This window comes from Erythrolamprus reginae, chromosome 3, assembly GCF_031021105.1.
Source record: "Erythrolamprus reginae isolate rEryReg1 chromosome 3, rEryReg1.hap1, whole genome shotgun sequence".
NCBI classification, from domain to species: Eukaryota; Metazoa; Chordata; class Lepidosauria; order Squamata; family Dipsadidae; genus Erythrolamprus; species Erythrolamprus reginae.
This window is the reverse complement of record NC_091952.1, coordinates 256,738,748-256,760,112: the sequence shown is the minus strand read 5'-3', so window position 1 is coordinate 256,760,112 and position 21,365 is coordinate 256,738,748. Positions and strand designations below refer to the sequence as shown.

The window sequence follows — 21,365 nt, the reverse complement described above, 5'->3', positions numbered from 1 at the left end:
TAGATAGATAGATAGATAGATAGATAGATAGATAGATAGATAGATACAGGAGATAGATAGATACAGAAGATAGAGAGAGAGAGAGAGAGAGGGATTGGGGAGATAGATGGATGGATGGAAGATATATATATATATATAAGATGAGAGAGGGAGTGATAGATAGATAGGTAGATAGATGGATGGGTGGGTGGGTGGGTGGAGATGGGAGATGGAATGGAAGATAGATAAATATATATAGAGAGATAGAAATAGAGATAGGATAGATGGATGGATGGATGGAGATGGGAGAGAGATAGATGGATGGAAGATAGATAAATATATATAGAGAGATAGAGATAGGATAGATAGACGGACGGACGGACAGACAGACAGACAGATAGATAAATAGATAGGGATTGGAGAGATAGATGGAAGATATCTATATAGATAGATAGATAGATAGATAGATAGATAGATAGAGAGAGAGAGAAAGAGAGTGAGAGAGATAAGATAGATGAGAGAGGGAGTGATAGATAGATAGATAGATAGATAGATAGATAGATAGATAGATAGATAGATAGATAGCCGCCCCGAGTTTTCGGAGAGGGGCAGCATATAAATCCAATAAATGAAATGAAATGAAATGAGATGACAGACAGACAGAGATAATCCCAAAACATTGTGCTGCAAAGCCCTCCCTTTCACTGAGGCAATGTGGAGGGGGGGGCCCGCCCCAGCCGATCCAGAGGGTGCCAGGTTGAAGAAGGAGTTCCCGCATCCTCCCCCTCCCCAGACAGACCCAGCGAGCGTGCCAACCGCCTCCCGGGCTGCCGTCCTGGGACAGATGGGTTTGCGCAAACAAGGTTGTTATGCAGGAAGGAGCCTCACCCGGCTTGACCTGAAGTGCCTGGGCATGAAAAGTCTCAGGTAGGCATACCTGCGGCCACGCGGCTCCTCCTTCCTTCCCCTCCCTCCCTCGTCTGAAAGGGATCCAGCTTTTTTTTCAAAGCGAAAACAGATCCTTGGTCCTGAGACAGGCAGGGAGGGGATCTGGCAGGGCACCCTGGGAACACACACACACACACACACACACACACACACACAAACACACACACAAATACCTGGCACGTCCCATCTTGCAGTTTAGCTCTTAAGTTTCTTTTTTTTAAAATCATTTCAAACTTTTTCATTTTATTTCCAAAGTTAAAATGCAAAATAAAGTAGGGGGAAAAAGAAGAAAAACCCCAACTAACAACCCATAAACACTAACCTTTTTTTAAAAAAAGGAAATTCTTGTTGAATGATGAATTTTATTTTATTTATTTTATTTTATTTTAAAATAATCTTTATTAATCTTTATAAAAGGAAAAAAACAGACAAACATACAAATAATCAAATGTACAAACACATAAAAATCTATATATTTACATTAGATAATCTGTATATTTACATATATGGAATTAAATGTATATGTATATACATATATACAAACATTTACATCTATAATTTACATTTACATCTATAATTGTGCTTTCATTTATAATTCTAAGTATTTAGAAACATAGAAGATCAACGCCAGAAAAAGGCCCTCCTGGTCCATCTAGTCTGCCCTTATACTATTCCTGTATTTATCTTAGGATGGATATATGTTTATCCCAGGCATGTTTCAATTCAGTGACTGTGGATTTACCGACCACGTCTGCTGGAAGTTTGTTCCAAGCATCTACTACTCTTTCAGTAAAATAATATTTTCTCATGTTGCTTCTGATCTGTCCCCCAACTAACCTTAGATTGTGCCCCCTTGTAAATAAAAATGTAAATACATATTTATATAAAAGACATTCAGTGTATTTGTCAATTACAGGTGAAACTCAAAAAATTAGACTATCGTGCAAATGTTCATTTATTTCAGTAATGCAACTTAAAAGGTGAAATGTAATATATGAGAGAGGCTCATAACATGCAAGGCAAGATAGTTCAAGCTGTGATTTGTCATAATTGTGATGATGATGGGGTACAGCTCATGAAAACCCCAAATTCCCCATCTCAGAAAATTAGAATATTGCATGCGATCAATGAAACAAGTATTGTACACAGAACAATATCGGACCTCTTAAAAGTATAGGCGTGCGTATGTACTCGGGACTTGGTTTGAGCCTTTTTGGGAGCAATTACTGCCTTGGTGCGGCATGGCATGGAAGCTATCAGCCTGTGACACTGCCCAGGTGTTATGGAAGACCAGGATGCTTCCATAGAATGCTTCTGCACACACTCAAGCATGCCGGAATTCAATAGAGTGCTTCCGCCCCGAGTCTACGGAGAGGGGCGGCATACAAATCCAATAAATAAAATAAATAAATAAATGCTGAAATTGCCGAAATCTCGGGCAAGCGTAAGTCCCTTCGCCAGATATTGCTTCTGCTTCTGTTTTTGTTTTTTTTAAATAAATATTTTGGTGTTTTGCATGTTAATCTACTTTGAATAAACTAAAATTATTGTGGGTGGGTCGGTGGAATTATTTTTTTGATAGTTTGATATTGATAATCAGCATTCCACCAGAATTGAACATTTTATGTTTAATGTTAGTGTGAATGACATGTTGGTTAGTTTAGCATTTAAGTTAATATCTCTCCAAAGTGCAAAACTTTACCTGTAGGCTGAAGCAACATTAGCGGTCTTTTTGCACGAGAAGGCACCCAGTTTATAATCTGCAAAAATCAGTTTACTTACTTACTTACTTACTCAATCAATCAATCAATCAATCAATCAATCAATTAAAATTGTATGCCGCCCAACTCCTTAAAGATCCTTGGGATAAGTTTGAGGACTTATCCCAAACTGGGAGTGGGGAGAAGCAGGAGATTCCAGATCAGGGGAGTCCCCAAACTTGGCAACTTTTAAGACTTGTGGACTTCAACTCCCAGAATTTTCTGGCCAGCTATGCTGTTGATGTCCACAAGTCTTAAAAGTTGTGCCAACTTTGAAGACCTCTGCTCTAGATTTTGGGATGGGGTGATGGGATGTCTCCTGCTGCCCCCTGCTGCCTTTAAATGAGAACAACAGCTTGGTTTCCACAGATATTAGCATTAATTATTTTAAATTTTATTGACTTATTATTAGAGTTGAAAGGGACCTTGCAGGTCATCAAGTTCAGCCCCAGGTTTTGTCTTGTTTTGTCTTGTTTCCAATGGGTTGCAATTCAATTAGAGTTGCCCCATGGCAACTCTAGGGCGGCTAACAACAGTAATAAAAACATCATGTAAATCCAATACTAAAAACAACTTTAAAAAACCCTTATTATAAAACTAAACATCCATACAAACATACCATACATAAATTGTAGAAGCCTAGGGGGAAAGAATATCTCAGTTCCCCCATGCCTGACGGCAGAGGTGGGTTTTAAGGAGCTTTTGAAATGCAAGGAGGGTGGGGGCAATTCTAATCTCTGGGGGGAGTTGATTCAAGAGGGCCGGGGCCACCACAGAGAAGGCTCTTCCCCTGGGCCCCGCCAAGCGACATTGTTTTGTTGACGGGACCCGGAGAAGGCCCACTCTGTGGGACCTAACTGGTCACTGGGATTCGTGCGGCAGAAGGCGGTCTCGTAGATAGGATGGCTATTGTAGAAATTATGAATAACAATACACACAAAAAAGGCTTCACATAAAGACTAATGAAAACCGTTAGTACCGAACATGGTAAAATAATACAAATGGTAAAGTGGATTAGCTGTCAAAACAGACAGCAAGGTGTGTGTGTGTGTGTGTTTGCTTGATATTCTTATATGTTTTTCGTTTTCTTTCTTTGTTTCCTTCTTTTCTCGTGTAAGGTGTCGTGTTTGTTTTAAGACAAATGTACAATACAAAATTAGCTTATAGAAAGATTAAATGGATACCATAGATTATGTACTCTCTTTAAATTGTATATTATTGGCAGTTCTGTGTTATTGGCAGTTCTGTGTTAGCAAAAACTTCAGAAGAAAAGGATTGAGGGGTGGTGATTTCTGACAGTCTCCAAATGGGTGAACAGTGCAGTCAGGCGGTAGGGAAAGAGAGTCGAATGCTTGGCGGCATAGCTAGAGGTAGAACAAGCAGGAAGAGGGAGACTGTGATCCCACTGTATAGAGCCCTGGTGAGACCACATTAGGGATACTGTTTTCAATTCTGGTGTATAGAGAGCTGGTGAGAGAACATTTGGAAGAATACTGTGTCCAGTTCTGGAGAAGTTACCTACAAAAAGATATTGACAAAATTGAACGGGTCCAAAGACGGGCTACAAGAATGGTGGAAGGTCTTGAGCATAAAACATATCAGGAAAGCCTTCATGGAGGAGGGAAGGGAAAGGGGGACATGATCGAAACATTTAAATATGTGAAAGGGTTAAATAAGGTTCAGGAGAGAAGTGTTTTTAATAGGAAAGTGAACACAAGAACAAGGGGACACAATCTGAGGTTAGTTGGGGGAAAGATTAGAAGTAATGTGAAACATGTCTGGGATAAACATAGATCCATCCTAAGATAAAATACAGGAAATAGTATAAGGGCAGACTAGATGGACCTTGAGGTCTTTTTCTGCTGTCAATCTTCTATGTTTCTATGTTTTTAGGTTTATTTTATTTTATTTTATTTTATTTATTTATTTATTTATTTATTTATTTATTTAGATTTGTATGCCGCCCCTCTCCGCAGACTATATAAAGTCAATAAAACTGTTGCATTGCTTTCATTTATAATTCTAAGTATTTAGAAACATAGAAGATCAACGCCAGAAAAAGGCCCCCCTGGTCCATCTAGTCTGCCCTTATACTATTTCCTGTATTTTATCTTACAATGGATTTTTGTTTATCCCAGGCATGTTTACATTCAGTGACTGTGGATTTACCAACCACGTCTGCTGGAGGTTTGTTCCAAGCATCTACTACTCTTTCAGTAAAATAATATTTTCTCACATTACTTCTAATCTTTCCCCCAACTAACTTCAGATTGTGCCCCCTTGTTCTTGTGTTCACTTTCCTATTAAAAACACTTCCCTCCTTGACCTTATTTAACCCTTTAACATATTTAAATGTTTCAATCATGTCCCCCCTTTCCCTTCTGTCCTCCAGACTATACAGATTGAGTTCATTAAGTCTTTCCTGGTAAGTTTTATGCTTAAGACCTTCCACCATTCTTGTACCCCGTCTTTGGACCCGTTCAAATTCTATAAATTAAATTAATAATAAACATGACCTACTCAAGAAAAATGAACGGGAATGGAGAAGCAACAGTTCCTACACAAAAGCCTCCGTACTCTTTGTTAAGGGGTGTGCAGAGTGATCACTGAGTTATTTCTTTTTCATGGCAACTTCAAATTATGCTGGCTGGGGAATTCTGGGAATTGAAGTCCAGCCCTATTAAAAGTTCCAGAGATTGAGAGACACTGACAAGAGGGGGGGAAAATCGAATTAAAATAAAACCTGAAGGTTCAGCGTTGTGGGGTTCACCCTTTAAACCCCCCCAAAAAAGTTTAATTTTCTTCGTGGGACGTAATGCAATGGGTAGCTGTTGGATGGGGACAAGACCTGTGTTCGAATCCTGCCTCCGCTACGAAGAGAGGTGTCTGTCACTGTGGGCCACCCCCTTCCTTAGCTCTGAGAGAGAAGGGAGGAAATAAGCGACACAGGTGGAGGTGTGAGGGTCTTTGTGTGGGTGGGAAGGCACATCTGACGTCTCTCTCTCTTCCAGCATCAGCCCCAAAGATCTGAAGGCCATGCTCCCTCAGGTCAACTACCGGGTGCCGAACATGCGTTTCCTTCGAGATAAACTTGTGGTAAGCAGAGAGCAACGGCATTTAGACTTATATGCCGCTTCCCAGTGCTTTGTGAGCCTCTCTAAGCGGGTTACAGAGCCAGCCTTTTGCCCTCAACAATCTGGGTCCTCATTTTATCGAAGGACGGAAAGCTGATTCAACTTTGAGCCGGTCGGGATTGAACTCCTGGCAGTGGGCAGAGTCAGCCTGTAATGTTGCACTCTAACCACTATGTCACTTTTCTTTTCTCTTCTGGGCTCCCCGAGCAGGAGCTGGAGGTTCGTGGCGATATCAGCTTCAGCCACTTTACGCAGTTCTACAAGAATCTGATGTTCGATGCGCAGAAAACGGTAAGAGCTTTTAGCCTCCATTGAGGGCCAGGTTGCTGCTACGGCCTCTACCAGTGCATTGCGTGCGCTGCTTCTGTTGTCTTTCATCCGCGTGTGTCCCCAGCATGTTTTTGCTTCTGGGCATGCACGCAAAGCAAAACCGCACTGAAATATTGCGAGGGGATGCGCGCAAGAGCAATTTTGGCAATTTTTCTGCCTCCTCACATGCATGGAAGCAAAAACAATCGGCAAAGTCTCTCTCTCACCCAAATCTCAAAATTTTGCTTTTGGTTTTTAGATTAGTTCTTGATTAGTTTTAATATTTGGGTTTCTCACATGTTCTTTTTTGTAAGCCTCCCTGAGTCTATGGAGAAGGATGGCCAGATATCCAAATAAGAAAGACAGAGAGAGAGAAAGAGAGAGAGAGAGAGAGGAAGGAAGGAAAGAAACAGACAGAGAAAAGAAAGAAAGAAAGAAAGGAAAGAGAGAGAGAGGAAGGAAGGAAGGAAAGAAGGAAAGAGACAGAGAAAAGAAAGAAAGAAAGGAAAGAGAGAGAGAGGAAGGAAGGAAAGAAGGAAAGAAAGAGACAGAGGAAAGAAAGAAAGAAAGGAAAGAGAGAGAGAGAGGAAGGAAAGGAAAGAAAGAGGCAGAGGAAAGAAAGAAAAAAAGGAAAGAGAGAGACAGAGGAAGGAAGGAAAGAAGGAAAGAAAGAGACAGAGGAAAGAAAGGAAGGAAGGAAGGAAAGAGAGAGAGAGGGGGGAAGGAAGGAAAGGAGGAAAGAAAGAGACAGAGGAAAGAAAGAAAGGAAAGAGAGAGAGAGAGGAAGGAAAGAAGGAAAGAAAGAAAGGAAAGAGAGAGAGAGGAAGGAAAGAAAGAGACAGAGGAAAGAAAGAAAGAAAGGAAAGAAAGAGAGAGGAAGGAAGGAAGGAAAGAAGGAAGGAAAGAGACAGAGGAAAGAAAGAAAGGAAAGAGAGAGGAAGGAAGGAAGGAAGGAAAGAAAGAGACAGATGAAAGAAAGAAAGAAAGAAAGAAAGAAAGAAAGAAAGAAGGAAAGAAAGCCTACCTCCATTGCAGGAGGGCATGTTGTGTTGTTCAGCAAGAGCTGAAACTCAGGAGGAGCAGTCTGATACACAGAGTCCCCAACTTACAACAGTTCATTAAGTGACCACAGAATTTCTTGACTCACAACCACAACTGACCCCCAAAATTCCCATTGCTAAGTGAGACATTTGTAAAGGGAGTTTTGCTCCATTTTACGATCTTCCTTGCCAGAGTTATTAAGCGAATCGTTTGGTCACTAAGCAAACCAGCTTCCCCTTTGACTTGGCTTGTTGTAAGTGTGAAAACCCATCGTAAGCCACTTTTTTCCAGGGCCGTTGTAATTTCAAACCGTCACTAAATGAATAGTTGTAAGCTGAGAACTAACCCTAACAGTTTGACACCACAGAAGGGAATTCCCAGGGAACAGCCATGCCGCTTAAAAATACCTTTTCTTAAAACTGGTCCCTGCCTTGCGAGCGATTAAAACTGGGGGGCTCTGAACAAACATTGCTCATCTCTGCGTTGCCTCTTTGTTTTTCAGATCATCGAACAACTGGAATTCTCCTTCCCTTTACGGTAAGTAGGAAGCCTGCCTCGGTTTCCCTGTCTCCTCATGGGCCTAGCCCCCTAATGGCGAACCAATGGCAGGTGTGGCTCAAGTGCGGCACGTTGAGCAAGATCATCCAAGGGCATGGGGTGAGGTATCATCAGTACGCTGATGATACCCAGCTGTACATCTCCACCCCATGTCCAGTCAACGAAGCAGTGGAAGTGATGTGCCGGTGCCTGGAGGCTGTTGGGGTCTGGATGGGTGTCAACAGACTCAAACTCAACCAGACAAGACGGAGTGGCTGTGGGTCTTGCCTCCCAAGGACAACTCCATCTGTCCATCCATTACCCTGGGGGGAGAACTATTGACCCCCCTCAGAGAAGGTCCACAACTAGGGCATGCTCCTCGATCCACAGCTTACATTAGAGAACCATCTTTCAGCTGTGGCGAGGGGGGCGTTTGCCCAGGTTCGCCTGGTGCACCAGTTGTGGCCCTACTTGGACCGGGAAACCCCTTGCAGCTCTTCCGTGGAATCCAGATTTGTGAAGCTCCCTCCGAACAGTTTTTGTGGAAACTGGGTTCTGTACGTGTCTATTGAGCTCTGCAGTGATTTTAGGAGCTGTGGTCTTGCGATCCACTCTAACCATTCGCTTTAGAGTCCGAACGGCCTTTCTCAGACAACTTCAAACTTTCGACCAGACCTGTGCTTGGCTGAGGACATTTTCCTGCCTCTTTCAAAAGCAGTCATGACTTTTGAGACACGACCTCTTGAAACGCCAAACATTTGGGCATTTTCTGTGACACGAGCGCCTGCCATTCGAGCACCAACAATTTGGCCTCTTTGAAAGTCTGAGAGGTCTGCCATTTCTAGAAGGTTATAACCCATTTCCTTAAATTTCTGTAAAAAAAAAAGAGGTAGTTTAAAAAAACATATCAAATAACAGATTTTTTAAAAAAAACATTAAAATATGTCAAGTTTTGATTGATTTGAACATGTTCAAACATTATGATGCCAAAAAGTCAGCTGTTTCCATTTCTTTGTCCACCCCCTGTAACTGCACACTCCTTAACACTGATGATGTTATACAGTTTGGTAGTGAAACATCTACGAAATAACAACTCAGAGAGTGCCAAGAACCCCACAGTCCTTCCCCCCCCCCTTCTCTTGTAACACTGATGAAATTACCTAGTTTGGTAAGGAAACGTGCGAGGAAACAATTGAGCTAAGAGGCCACGGCGGGCCCCACCCTTGAGAAAGTGCTGTGGCCGTGGGTAGGTGGCACGGCTACTCAAACGCTTTCTTCTCCCCTGCTTCCTTTTCAGGAACATGGATCGGCTGGAACTCTGCCGAATCACCTTATATGACTTCCAGAAATTCTTACAATACGACCAAAAGGTATTTTTCTGACGGAAATAGGTTTGCTTTTGTGAAAACCAGCAGAGATAATGAACTAATTCCCCCCCCCCCCCAATGTTAATGAAATAGCTAATGTTTTCCCTGTTGTGTACTTTTATGATGTTTTGTTCAGTTCTGTGTTCAGTTCTGGAGACCTCAACTACAACAACAATAACAACAACAACAACAATAATAATAATAATAAATTAGATTTGTATGCCGCCCCTCTCCGCAGACTCGGGGTGGCTCACAACAATAATAATAACAATATGACAATGTAACAAATCTAATATTTTTAAAAAAATATCTAAAAAACCCATAATTTAAAACCATACAACACAGGCATATCATACATAAATCTATATAAGCCTGGGGGAGGTATTGATAAAATTGAACGGGTCCAAAAACAGGCTACAAAAATGTTGGAAGGTCTGAAGCATCAAACGTATCAGGAAAGACTTCATGGACTCCATCTGTAGAGTCTGGAGGACAGAAGGAAAAGGGGGGGCATGATCGAAACATTTAAATATGTTAAAGGGTTAAATAAGGTCCAGGAAGGAAGTGTTTTTAATAGGAAAGTGAACACAAGAATAAGGGGGCACAATCTGAGGTTAGTTAGGTGAAAGATCAGAAGCAATGTGAGAAAATATTATTTGACCAAAAGAGTGGTAGATGCTTGGAACAAACTTCCAGCAGACTTGGTTGGTAAATCCACAGTCACTGATTTTAAACATGCCTGGGATAAACATAGATCCATCCTAAGATAAAATACAGGAAATAGTATAAGGGCAGACTAGATGGACCATGAGGTCTTTTTCTGCCGCCAATCTTCTGGCTTTCAATGTTTTTGTTAGATGCCCAATGAGATGGGTGGTAATTAAATTCAACATATACATAAATACAGTAAATACTGTATTTTTTAGACCATAAGACATTAGCATTCCACACTGAGCTTATAATCAATGTTGGAATCCTAAACCGAAAAACAGAGTATAGAAGGAAGGAAGGAAGGAAGGAAGGAAGGAAGGAAGGAAGGAAGGAAGGAAGGAAAGAAAGAAAGAAAGAAAGAAAGAAAGAAAGAAAGAAAGCCTGGGAAATCCCATTTCACCACCATCAATTTCTCTCTATTTAAATTTTCTCCATTCTGTTCTCTTTCTAACCTGGTCTTTCACGTCTTCCCCTGGCGCATTGCTTTTGATAAACTTTATGCATATCAAACTGATTTCCTTCGACCTGTCCTTCCTATGCCCTCTCTCAATTCAAACCCAGCTCTCACCTCCCTGGTAACTCTTCCCTCTCTGCCTTTCCCCTGCAGGAAGCCTGGGCGAGTGACATTGGCAAGGTGCGCAGGTTGATGTGCAGCTACCTGCAGGATCGTTTTGTGGACGTGATGGAGCCCGTCTTCCAGTTGGAGGAAGTGAGTGTCCGGGGGCAGAAGGGAGGTGGCAGATCTGGTTAAGTCCACATGTCATAGAAGAGCCAACTTTACCTACCCCTGTGCTAGAGTAGGGGGTTAGACTAGATGACCTCCAAAGTCCCTTCCAACTTGGTTATTCTGTAAAAAATATATATATATATTTGCTTTCCCCTCTTTGCGTAGTTCCTGATGTTCTTGTTCTCCAAAGAAAACTCGCTGATGGATTCCAAGGGTGAGCAAGTGGTCCCTGAAGAGATGAATTCCCCCTTGTCGCAGTACTGGATCTCGTCTTCTCATAACACGTAAGGGTCCCTCGGATTCTTGGGTCAACTCTGGATGGATTGAGCACGGGAAGGAGGCAACCAGGCCTGTGTTGGCTATGACGCCAAGTATTAGTACAAAAAGGAGCCAGAGTCGAGATCTACAAACTTGGCAACTTTATGGCTTGTGAACTTCCACTCCCAGAATTCCTCAGCCAGCCTGAGGAACTCTGGGAGTTGAAGTCTGTTAGGACTCTGTCCATAACGATTGGGTTGGCTCCTCTGAAGAGTGTTTGGGGACTGCATGAGAACGTAAGAACCTAAGAAGAGCCATGCTGAGTCAAGCCAGAGACTGTTCAGTCCAGCATTCTGTGTCACACACTGGCCCACCAATTGTCCATGAGGATCTTGAGCAGAAAGAGAAGGCAAGACCCTCCCTTTCCCTTGACCCCCAACAAATGGGACCCAAGGGAACCCTGCCTGCCTCAACCAACATAGAGGCGGCACTTGGACATATGTTTCAATAACCACCTATGATACACTTGACATCCATGAATCTGTCCAATCCTGCCTAATCTCTAATATGTTTTTAATTTATTTTCCACAAGTAACATCATCTGTTAATTATATTGTTTTTTTATGGTTTCTGGTTTTTTTTTAGATTTTTAATTAGTTAAATGGATTAAGATATTTTGTGTTGTATATTTTATATGTTGTGAGCTGCCCCGAGTTCTCGGAGAGGGACGGCATAGAAATCCCATAAGTAAATAAATAAATATTTAAATCAATTATTTATTGCTTACTGCTTAATTGAAGCGAAAACCCACTTCTCCCTGAAAAAACAAAAAATAAAAAAACAACCCCCAACCTCAGAAGAACATCAGGAGCCTCTCCTGTAAATTCATAAGAAAGAAAGAAAGAAGGAAGGAAGGAAAGAAAGAAAGAAAGAAAGAAAGAAAGAGAGACAGAAATAAATAAATAAAATAAATTTATTTATTATTTATTTTTATTAATTGGATTTATATGCTGCTCCTCTCTGAAAACTCAGGGCCACTTACAACATATAAAAAGAAACAGCATATAATATAAATGTCTAAAAAAATCCAATTAATTAACTAATTATTCTAAAAAAAAAACCCTGGAGAAATTGTGGACTTGGAGCTCACATCCCATGCATCCCCAAATTCACCCCACAGCCTTTCACAACCACACATGGCCTTTGTAGCAACTTCCACGCCATTTGCTTCTCTTCTTTGCAGGTATCTCACGGGGGACCAGTTCTCCAGTGAGTCCTCCCTCGAAGCCTATGCCCGCTGCCTTCGGATGGGCTGCCGATGCATTGAACGTAAGCTGAGTTTTAAAATTAATTACATTTCTTAGTACTTAATAAACATCATCTTGTCTGGGTATTTAGCAACAGCAATAGCATTAGGACATCTAGTTTATATGGCGAGATCTCTAGATTGCAGTCCTTAGTTTGTAGCTTGCAGGCAGAAGTGGAAAGATTGTCCCAGCCACGTGCTGTAATGCAGCCATGTGTGCAGCCTCCACTTCCACAGCGCCCCCCGAGGAGGAGGGCTGTGTGGACAACTGTCGGTTCAGGAAGATTACGTGCAGTCGAGCAAAGACATAGCAATTTTGGTCTCTCTGTATCGAATGCCTATAATGTTCTTGCGGATTTAAATAGTAAGGATGTTGTAGATATTAGCAAGGTCCCTCAGGCAGAGAATGAGGGGATGTTCAAAGGGGAAGTTGTTGTAAGTGAGGTGCATAGTGTCACCAAACCATCAAGTGCAGTTAGTAGAAATAAAAAGAGGACACATTTTCTTGTGGGTGACTCGACTGTTAGAGGTGTTGATTTGGGACAGAGTAAGGATGTGGTGATGCTGGTGAGGTGTCTCCCAGGGGCCACTGCCAGCAGGGACAGGAGACAGATTACAAACATTGTCAAGGCTGTGAGTAAAGGTAATAACGTTGATGTGGTGCTGTATCTTGGCACAAATGATGGAAGGCTAGAAGTGTGTGCTTCCTCAACTGGGCACCTTCAAGAAGCGTGCAAAGATTGGAATTCCCAGGGAGAGAAATTCACACACACACACATAGACAACCCTCTCTCACATACACAATGTGAGGACTAGGGGTTTTGGGGAGTATTTGAATCACGACGCGGCCAGAAGGTGCCCAGTGGAGGCAGCCTGATTCATGGGATAGGTTGAAAAAAGCTGGAATTCTAATTTTAAGAAAAATTCAAAACTTTGACCTTCTCCGCTTCAGTGGATTGCTGGGATGGCCCTGACGACCTGCCCATCATCTACCACGGCCACACGCTGACCTCCAAGATCAAGTTCCTGGATGTGTTGCACACCATCAAAGAGCATGCCTTTACCACCTCCGAGTAAGCCCTGTTGCTGCCTTTATGCGCCCTTGGGTCCTGCTTCCTCCTCCTCCTCCCCCTGTCCTCCTCTTCCTCTTCTTCATCTCCTCCCCTTTCTTTTCTTTTTCCTCCTCCTCTTCCTCTTCTTCTTATTTCCATTTGTCCTCTAACTTTTATTTCTCCTCCTCCCCTTCTCCCTTTCTTTTCTTTCTCTCCATCTCCACCTCCCCTTCTCTTTTTCATCCTTCTTTTCTTCTATTTCTCCTCTAACTCTTATTTCTCCTCCCCCTCCCCTTCCCCCCTTTCCCTTCTCCTCCTCTTCATCTCCTTCTCCTTCTCTTTTTTCTCCTCCTTCTCTTATTTTTTCCTTCAATTTCTCCTCTTCCCCCCTTCTTTTCCTTTTCCTTCTCTTCTCCATCTCCTCCTTCTCCTTTTCACCCTCTTTTTTCCTTTTATTTCTCCTCTAACTCCTATTTCTCCTCCATCTCTCCTTCTTCTCTTTTTCATCTCCACCTTCTCCTCTTTTTTTTTCTTTCTATTTCTCCTCTAACTCCTATTTTTCCCCCTCCTCCCCTTTTTTTCCTTACCTGATAAAGCTAAATCCTTTGCCATATTACAAATGCCTCCAGGAATATCCAGGATTGGTTTACAATGTGACGGACATGTGGGGGAGGGGCTTGGTTTTACAATTTGGGTGGGGAGAACCTGGGAGATTTCAGATCTGGGTTTTCCCGGATGTGCCAATGCAACATCTCTAATAAACTGGAACTTTATAGCCACCCTGAGTCCCATTGGGATTGGGAGGCATAGAGGCCGAATCAACTAAATAAATAAACTTGGAGGAAACTCAGGCCTCAGTCTTCTTTCGTTCGTCCCTTTTCAGCTGTGGCGAGGGGGGCGTTTGCCCAGGTTCTCCTGGTGCACCAGTTGCAGCCCTATCTGGACCGGGACTCACTGCTCACAGTCACTCATGCCCTCATCACCTCGAGGCTCGACTACTGTAATGCTCTCTACATGGGGCTACCTTTGAAGAGTGTTCGGAAACTTCAGATCATGCAGAATGCAGCTGCAAGAGCAGTCATGGGCTTCCCTAAATATGCCCATGTCACACCAACACTCCGCAGTCTGCATTGGTTGCCGATCAGTTTCCGGTCACAATTCAAAGTGTTGGTTATGACCTATAAAGCCCTTCATGGCATCGGACCAGAATATTTCCGGGACCGCCTTCTGCCGCACGAATCCCAGCGACCAGTCAGGTCCCACAGAGTGGGTCTTCTCCGGGTCCCGTCGACAAAACAATGTCGTCTGGTGGGACCCAGGGGAAGAGCCTTCTCTGTGGCAGCCCCAGCCCTCTGGAACCAGCTCCCCCCGGAGATTAGGATTGCCCCCACCCTCCTTGCCTTTCGTAAACTTCTTAAAACCCACCTCTGCCATCAGGCATGGGGGAACTGAGATATCTTCCCCAGGCCTATACAGTTTATGCATGGTATGTTGTGTGCATGTTTTTTAAATTATGGGTTTTTAACTTTGTAGTATTAGATTTGTATTGTACATTGTTTTCTATTGCTGCTGTGAGCTGCCCCGAGTCTGCGGAGAGGGGCGGCATACAAATTTAATAAATAATAATAATAATAATAATTTTCCCACAGGTATCCGGTCATCCTTTCCATCGAGGACCACTGCAGCATCGTCCAGCAGAGGAACATGGCGTCCCACTTCAAGAAGGTCTTCGGCGACATGCTGCTGACCAAACCGGTGGACGTCAATGCCGACCAACTTCCTTCTCCTGCCCAGCTGAAGAAGAAAATCCTCATCAAGGTAGCCCTTGGTACTATTATAGGCATTGTAAATTAGCTAATGCAAGCAATATAATCATTAGAAACTATTAATAAAAATAATAAAATATTAAGACTGTTAGTTATAGATTGATTTTAATTATTATTGGGGTTTTTAGAATAACTAATTTTAATTTAATTGGATTAAGATGCTCATATTGTTTTTTATATATTGTAAGCTACCCCGAGTCCTCAGAGAGGGGTGGTATTTAAATCCAATCAATCAATCAATCAATCAATCAATACAATAAATCAAATAAATACAATAAATCAAATAAATAAATACATAAATATTCATATGAAACAAGAGGAAGAAAAATAAGATGAATGGAATGTATTAACAGGATATAAATTGACATAATTGATTAAGCTTAAAATTGGAAAATACCTCTAGGTTATTGGAAGAAAGATTGATAACAACTAAAGTAATTGCTGTAAGGTGTACTAATATGTGTAATTTGAATGATTATTAATTGTATTAGGATGAAATTCATTGGAACAGCATGAAAGTAAGATTATACTACGAAGAGGAAGATAAGTTATGATGAAATGAATGGAACGAAAATGAATGGTTAATTTGGGAATCTAGTCCCTCTTAGATAGGTTATTAAACAGAAACTACACGTAGACTTATAAATTAAGTATTAAATGTTAAATACTGTGTAAGCAAATGTGGATTTACTACTGGATAAGGGTTTTTAGTTACTAAGAAATAAGGATCCAAAGACGGGCTACAAGAATGGTGGAAGGTCTTAAGCATAAAACGTATCAGGAAAGACTTCATGGACTCCATCTGTATAGTCTGGAGGACAGAAGGAAAAGGGGTGATGTGATCGAAACATTTAAATATGTCAAAGGGTTAAATAAGGTCCAGGAGGGAAGTGTTTTTAATAGGAAAGTGAACACAAGAACAAGGGGACACAATCTGAAGTTAGTTGGGGGAAAGATCAAAAGCAACGTGAGAAAATATTATTTGACTGAAAGAGTAGTAGATCCTTGGAACAAACTTCCAGCAGAGGTGGTAGATAAATCCACAGTCACTGAATTGAAACATGCCTAGGATAAACATATATCCATCCTAAGATAAAAGACAGGAAATAGTATAAGGGCAGACTAGATGGACCATGAGGTCTTTTTCTGCCGTCAGTTTTCTATGTTTCTATGATGAGAAGGAGATACTACGGCTGAAGTAGTGTAGGATTTCCTGCCTAAGCAGAGGGTTGAACTAGGTTCCTTCCAACTCTTCCATTGTTGTTATTATTGTTGTTGTTGTTATTATTATTATTTTGTTGCTCTTCTTCCTTTCAAGCCCTATGTACAATTTTTCCTTCACAGCATAAAATTATTTTCTTTGATCGTTCTGCAATTCTGTAGTAAGCTTCCTCATTTCCGCACAGTCCAACATTTTCTTAATTACCATGATCTCTGTAGAGTGGATTTTTATCCTTCCACGTTTGTGCAAGTGCTAATCTGGCAGCCGTTAATATCTTTATTAATAATGATGATGATGATGATGATGATGATGATGATGATAATAATAATTTATTGGATTTGTATGCCGCCCCTCTCCGTAGACTCGGGGCGGCTAACAACAATGATAAAAACAGCATGTGACAATCCAATAATAAAACAACTAAAAACCCTTATTATAAAACCAAACATACACATAAGCATACCATGCATAACTTGTAATGGCCTAGGGGGAAGGAATATCTCAAATCCCCCATCCCTGGCGGTATAAATGAGTCTTGAGTAGTTTACGAAAGACAGGGAGGGTGGGGGCAATTCTAATCTCCGGGGGAGTTGGTTCCAGATAGTAATAGTAACTCTGTGGCGGCCCCGACCCTTTGGAACCAGCTCCCCCCAGATATCAGAGTTGCCCCCACCCTCCTTGCCTTTCGCAAGCTCCTTAAAACCCCCCTCTGTCGTCAGGCATGGGGGAATTGAAATTTCCCTTCCCCCTAGGCTTATAGAATTTATACATGGTGTGCTTGTATGTATGAGTGGTTCTTTAAATTGGGGTTTTTAAGATTATTTTTAATATTAGATTTGTTTACATTGTCTTTTTATATTGTTGTTAGCCGCCCCGAGTCTACGGAGAGGGGCGGCATACAAATCTAATTAATAATAATAATAATAATTATTATTATTATTATTATTATTATTCATTTTTTTGTATGTTGCCTTCTCACAATCCCCAATAGGTAAGTTTCTGGCTTTAATTCTAATTCATATTCTATCATTTCCTCTTCCAACTTCAGCACAAGAAGCTGGTGGAAGGCAACCTGTACGAAGAAGTCTCCATGGCCAGCTACTCGGAAAACGACATCAGCAACTCCATCAAGAATGGCATCCTCTACCTGGAAGATCCCGTTGACCACGTGAGCTCCTGGGGGTGGGGGTAGGGGGGGCCACGTGGTGGTGACGGAGGCTGCCTGGCTGTCTTCAGAAGGTCTCCAGATGGTCTCCACCACCAGGGTTTGCTCATATGGTGAATGGTGGAAGGTCTTAAGCATAAAACGTATCAGGAAAGACTTCATGAACTCCATCTGTAGAGTCTGGAGGACAGAAGGAAAGGGGGGACATGATCGGAACATTTAAATATGTTAAAGGGTTAAATAAGGTCCAGGAGGGAAGTGTTTTTAATAGGAAAGTGAACACAAGAACAAGGGGACACAATCTGAAGTTAGTTGGGTGAAAGATCAAAAGCAACGTGAAGAAATATTATTTCACTGAAAGAGTAGTAGATGCCTGGAACAAACTTCCAGCAGACGTGGTTGGTAAATACACAGTAACTGAATTCAAACATGCCTGAGATAAACATAGATCCATCCTAAGATAAAATACAGAAAATAGTATAAGGGCAGACTAGATGGACCAGGAGGTCTTTTTCTGCCGTCAATCGTCTATGTTTCTATGAATGAGGGAGGAAGGAAAGAAAGAAAAAGAAGGAAGGAAGAGAAGGAAGGAAGAGAAAGAAGGAAGGAATGGGGAAAGAAGGAAGGAAGGAAGAATCCACAGTAAATGAATTGAAACATGCCTGGGATAAACATAGATCCATCCTAAGATAAAATACAGAAAATAGTATAAGGGCAGACGAGATGGACCATGAGGTCTTTTTCTGCCATCAGTCTTCTATGTTTCTATGTTTCCATATCCCATTGGTGTTTGGGAAGCAGAGAAATCGAATTCAATAAATTCAAGAAGTATCAAACGTCCTCCGTCAGCCATTCTCTAGATCGGCGTTTCTCAACCTTGGTCCACCTGAAGATGGGTGGACTTCAACTCGCAGAATTGCAAGGTTGAGAAACACTGATCTGCAGTACGTGTATGGTGGAACTTTGGCAGCCAGAAGTCATCAAGTTCCCAACTTCTAACTTCTACTCTTAACGGAAAAGCTAGGATTCTGCTTGTGGGGGATGGATTTGTACCTGACCTGTCCTTGATCTTGCACCCAAAAAGACTTTTATCCCCTCTGCTGTTTTCTCTTCGGATGTCCAAGTGCCGCCTCTATGTTGGTTGAGCCAGGCAGGATTCCCTTGGGTCCCATTTGTTGGGGGGTCAAGGGAAAGGGAGGGTTTTGCCTTCTCTTTCTGCTCAAGATCCCCATGGACAATTGGGGGGCCACTGTGCGACACAGAATGCTGGACTCAATGGGCTTTGGCCCCATTCAGCAGGGCTCTTCTTAGGTCCTTCCTTCCTTCCTTCCTTCCTTCCTTCCTTCCTTCCTTCCTTCCTTTTTGTTCCTTCCTTCCTTCCTTTTCGTCCCTTCTGTGTCTCCCTTATTGAAATGGTTATCCAAGTGCCGCCTCTATGTTGGTTGAAGCAGGCAGGGTTCCCTTGGGTACCACTTGTTGGGGGTCCAGGGAAAGGAGGGGGGGTCTTGCCTTCTCTTTCTGCTCAAGATTCCCATGGACAATTGGTGGGCCACTGGGGGACACAGAAGGCTGGACTCGGTGGATCTTTGGCCCCATTCAGCAGGGCTCTTCTTAGGGTCTGGGGTTCTCTTTCTTTGACAACATCCCCCTCCCACCTTTCTCGGTTACAGACCTGGAGTCCTCACTATTTCGTCCTGACAAGCAACAAGATCTACTACTCGGAGGAGACCTCCCACTACCAGTCCCATGGGGAAGAGGAGGAGGAGGCGGAACAGAAGGAGGTAATGATGTTTGTCCATCATGTTTGGGGAGGACCTTGACATCTAACGGGTTTGGGACTGAATGTGTTTGCAGGTGGCAAGCAAGGCCTCTACGGCAGTGTTTCCCAACCCTGACAACTTGAAGATATTTGGACTTCAACTCCCAGAATTCCCCAGCCAGCGAATGCTGGCTGGGGAATTCTGGGAGTTGAAGTCCAGATATCTTCAAGTTCCTAGTTTGGGAAACACTGCTCTACGGACACACAATGTTTTGCCACATGTTGAGCAGACATGTGTTGGCACCATTATCGCAGCACTTGTAGCCCTGGCTTTGTGGAGTGCTCACTTCTCTTTTATACGCAAAGTTACTCTATTCATTTCTGCCAATTCCATTATTTTATTTTTAATGTGTACACTGGTGGATGGGGTGTCTTCCTTCCAATTTTGGGCGTAACAAATTCTTGCAGCTATATTCAGATGTATAATGATAATTTATTTATTTATTTGTTTTATTTATTGGATTTGTATGCCGCCCCTCTCCGTAGACTTGGGGCGGCTAACAACAGTAATACAAAACAGCATGTAAATCCAATACTAAAATAATGAAAAAACCCTTATTGTAAAACAAAACATACATACAAACAAACATACCATGTATAAATTGTAAAGGCCTAGGGGGAAAGAATATCTCAGTTCCCCCATGCCTGATGGTAGAGGTGGGTTTTAAGGAGCTTACGAAAGGCAAGGAGGGTGGGGGCAATTCTAATATCCGGGGGGAGTTGGTTCCAGAGGGCCGGGGCCGCCACAGAGAAGGCTTTTCCCCTGGGCCCCGCCAAACGACATTGTTTAGTTGACTGGACCCAGAGAAGACCCACTCTGTGCGACCTAACTGTTCACTTTGGATTCATGCAGCAGAAGGCGGTCCCTGAGATAATCTAGTCCGGTGCCATGAAGGGCTTTATAGGTCATAACCAACACTTTGAATTGTGACCGGAAACTGATCGGCAACCAATGCAGACTGCGGAGTGTTGGTGTAACATGGGCATATTTGGGAAAGCCCATGATTGCTCTCGCAGCTGCATTCTGCACGATCTGAAGTTTCCGAACACTCTTCAAAGGTAGCCCCATGTAGAGAGCATTACAGTAGTCGAACCTCGAGGTGATGAGGGCATGAGTGACTGTGAGCAATGAGTCCCGATCCAAATAGGGCCGCAACTGGTGCACCAGGAGAACCTGGGCAAACGCCCCCCTCACCACAGCTGAGAGATGTTTTTCTAATGTGAGCTGTGGATCGAGGAGGATGCCCAAGTTGCGGACCCTCTCTGAAGGGGTCAATGATTCTCCCCCCAGGGTAATGGACAGACAGATGGAGTTGTCCTTGGGAGGCAAAACCCACAGCCACTCCGTCTTGTCTGGGTTGAGTTTGAGTCTGTTGACACCCATCCAGGCCCCAACAGCCTCCAGGCACCGGCACATCACTTCCACTTATTATCTTTGTTTATTATTACTCTCTCTCTCTTGTGCTTCCTTCCCATTTTAATCCCCGTCCCTCCTCCCTCTCTTGGTCCTGTCTTGTCTCGGGGGGTTCCGTAGGAGTTTAACAACAACGAGCTGCACTTTAGTGAGAAATGGTTCCATGGCAAACTGGGCGGGGGCCGCGACGGGCGCCAGATTGCCGAGCGGCTGCTGCACGAATACTGCACCGAGACCGGAGGCAAAGACGGCACTTTCCTTGTCCGCGAGAGCGAGACATTTGTGGGCGATTACACCCTCTCTTTCTGGTAAGCCACTCCCCCGCCTCATGACACCCCCCAAAATCTTTCACCGTTGAGATTGGGCTTGCTAAACATTTGAATTGAACCAAGTCACGTTGTTAATGCTGTATGCATAACTAGTTGGATGTTACAATATATAAAGCAAACCAGCTCAATGAAGAGGTCAACCCAGTGCGCAGCAGTAGTAAAAAAAGCAAATTCCATGCTTGGCCTGATTAGGAAGGGAATTGAAAATAGGTCGGTAAGTGTTGTATTGCCTCTGTACAAATCGATGGTGAGACCACACTTGGAGTCCTGTGTACAGTTCTGGTCACCGCACCTCAAGGAGGATAGAATGGACCTGGAAAAGATGCAAAAAAGAGCAACAAGAACAATCAAGGAAATGGAGCCCCTCCCTTATGAAACCAGGTTGCAAAACCTTGGTCTCTTCAGCCTTGAAAGACGGCATTTGATGGGTGACTTGATCGAAGTTTATAAAATCACGCCGG

General features: G+C 42.8%; 1 protein-coding gene across 1 annotated transcript in view; it reads left to right on the top strand.

The window, feature by feature from the left end:
- LOC139165261 (1-phosphatidylinositol 4,5-bisphosphate phosphodiesterase gamma-1-like) overlaps positions 1-21,365 on the top strand; it is an 85,880-nt gene that overhangs the window by 34,472 nt on the left and 30,043 nt on the right. Inside the window, exons 6-17 of the mRNA XM_070748397.1 lie at positions 5,699-5,783; positions 6,032-6,112; positions 7,674-7,708; positions 9,006-9,078; positions 10,394-10,495; positions 10,679-10,797; positions 12,015-12,100; positions 13,030-13,150; positions 14,779-14,947; positions 17,226-17,345; positions 19,013-19,123; positions 20,696-20,883. Coding sequence (XP_070604498.1) covers positions 5,699-5,783; positions 6,032-6,112; positions 7,674-7,708; positions 9,006-9,078; positions 10,394-10,495; positions 10,679-10,797; positions 12,015-12,100; positions 13,030-13,150; positions 14,779-14,947; positions 17,226-17,345; positions 19,013-19,123; positions 20,696-20,883 — 1,290 coding nt within the window. The remainder of the gene's footprint in view (positions 1-5,698; positions 5,784-6,031; positions 6,113-7,673; positions 7,709-9,005; positions 9,079-10,393; positions 10,496-10,678; positions 10,798-12,014; positions 12,101-13,029; positions 13,151-14,778; positions 14,948-17,225; positions 17,346-19,012; positions 19,124-20,695; positions 20,884-21,365) is intronic.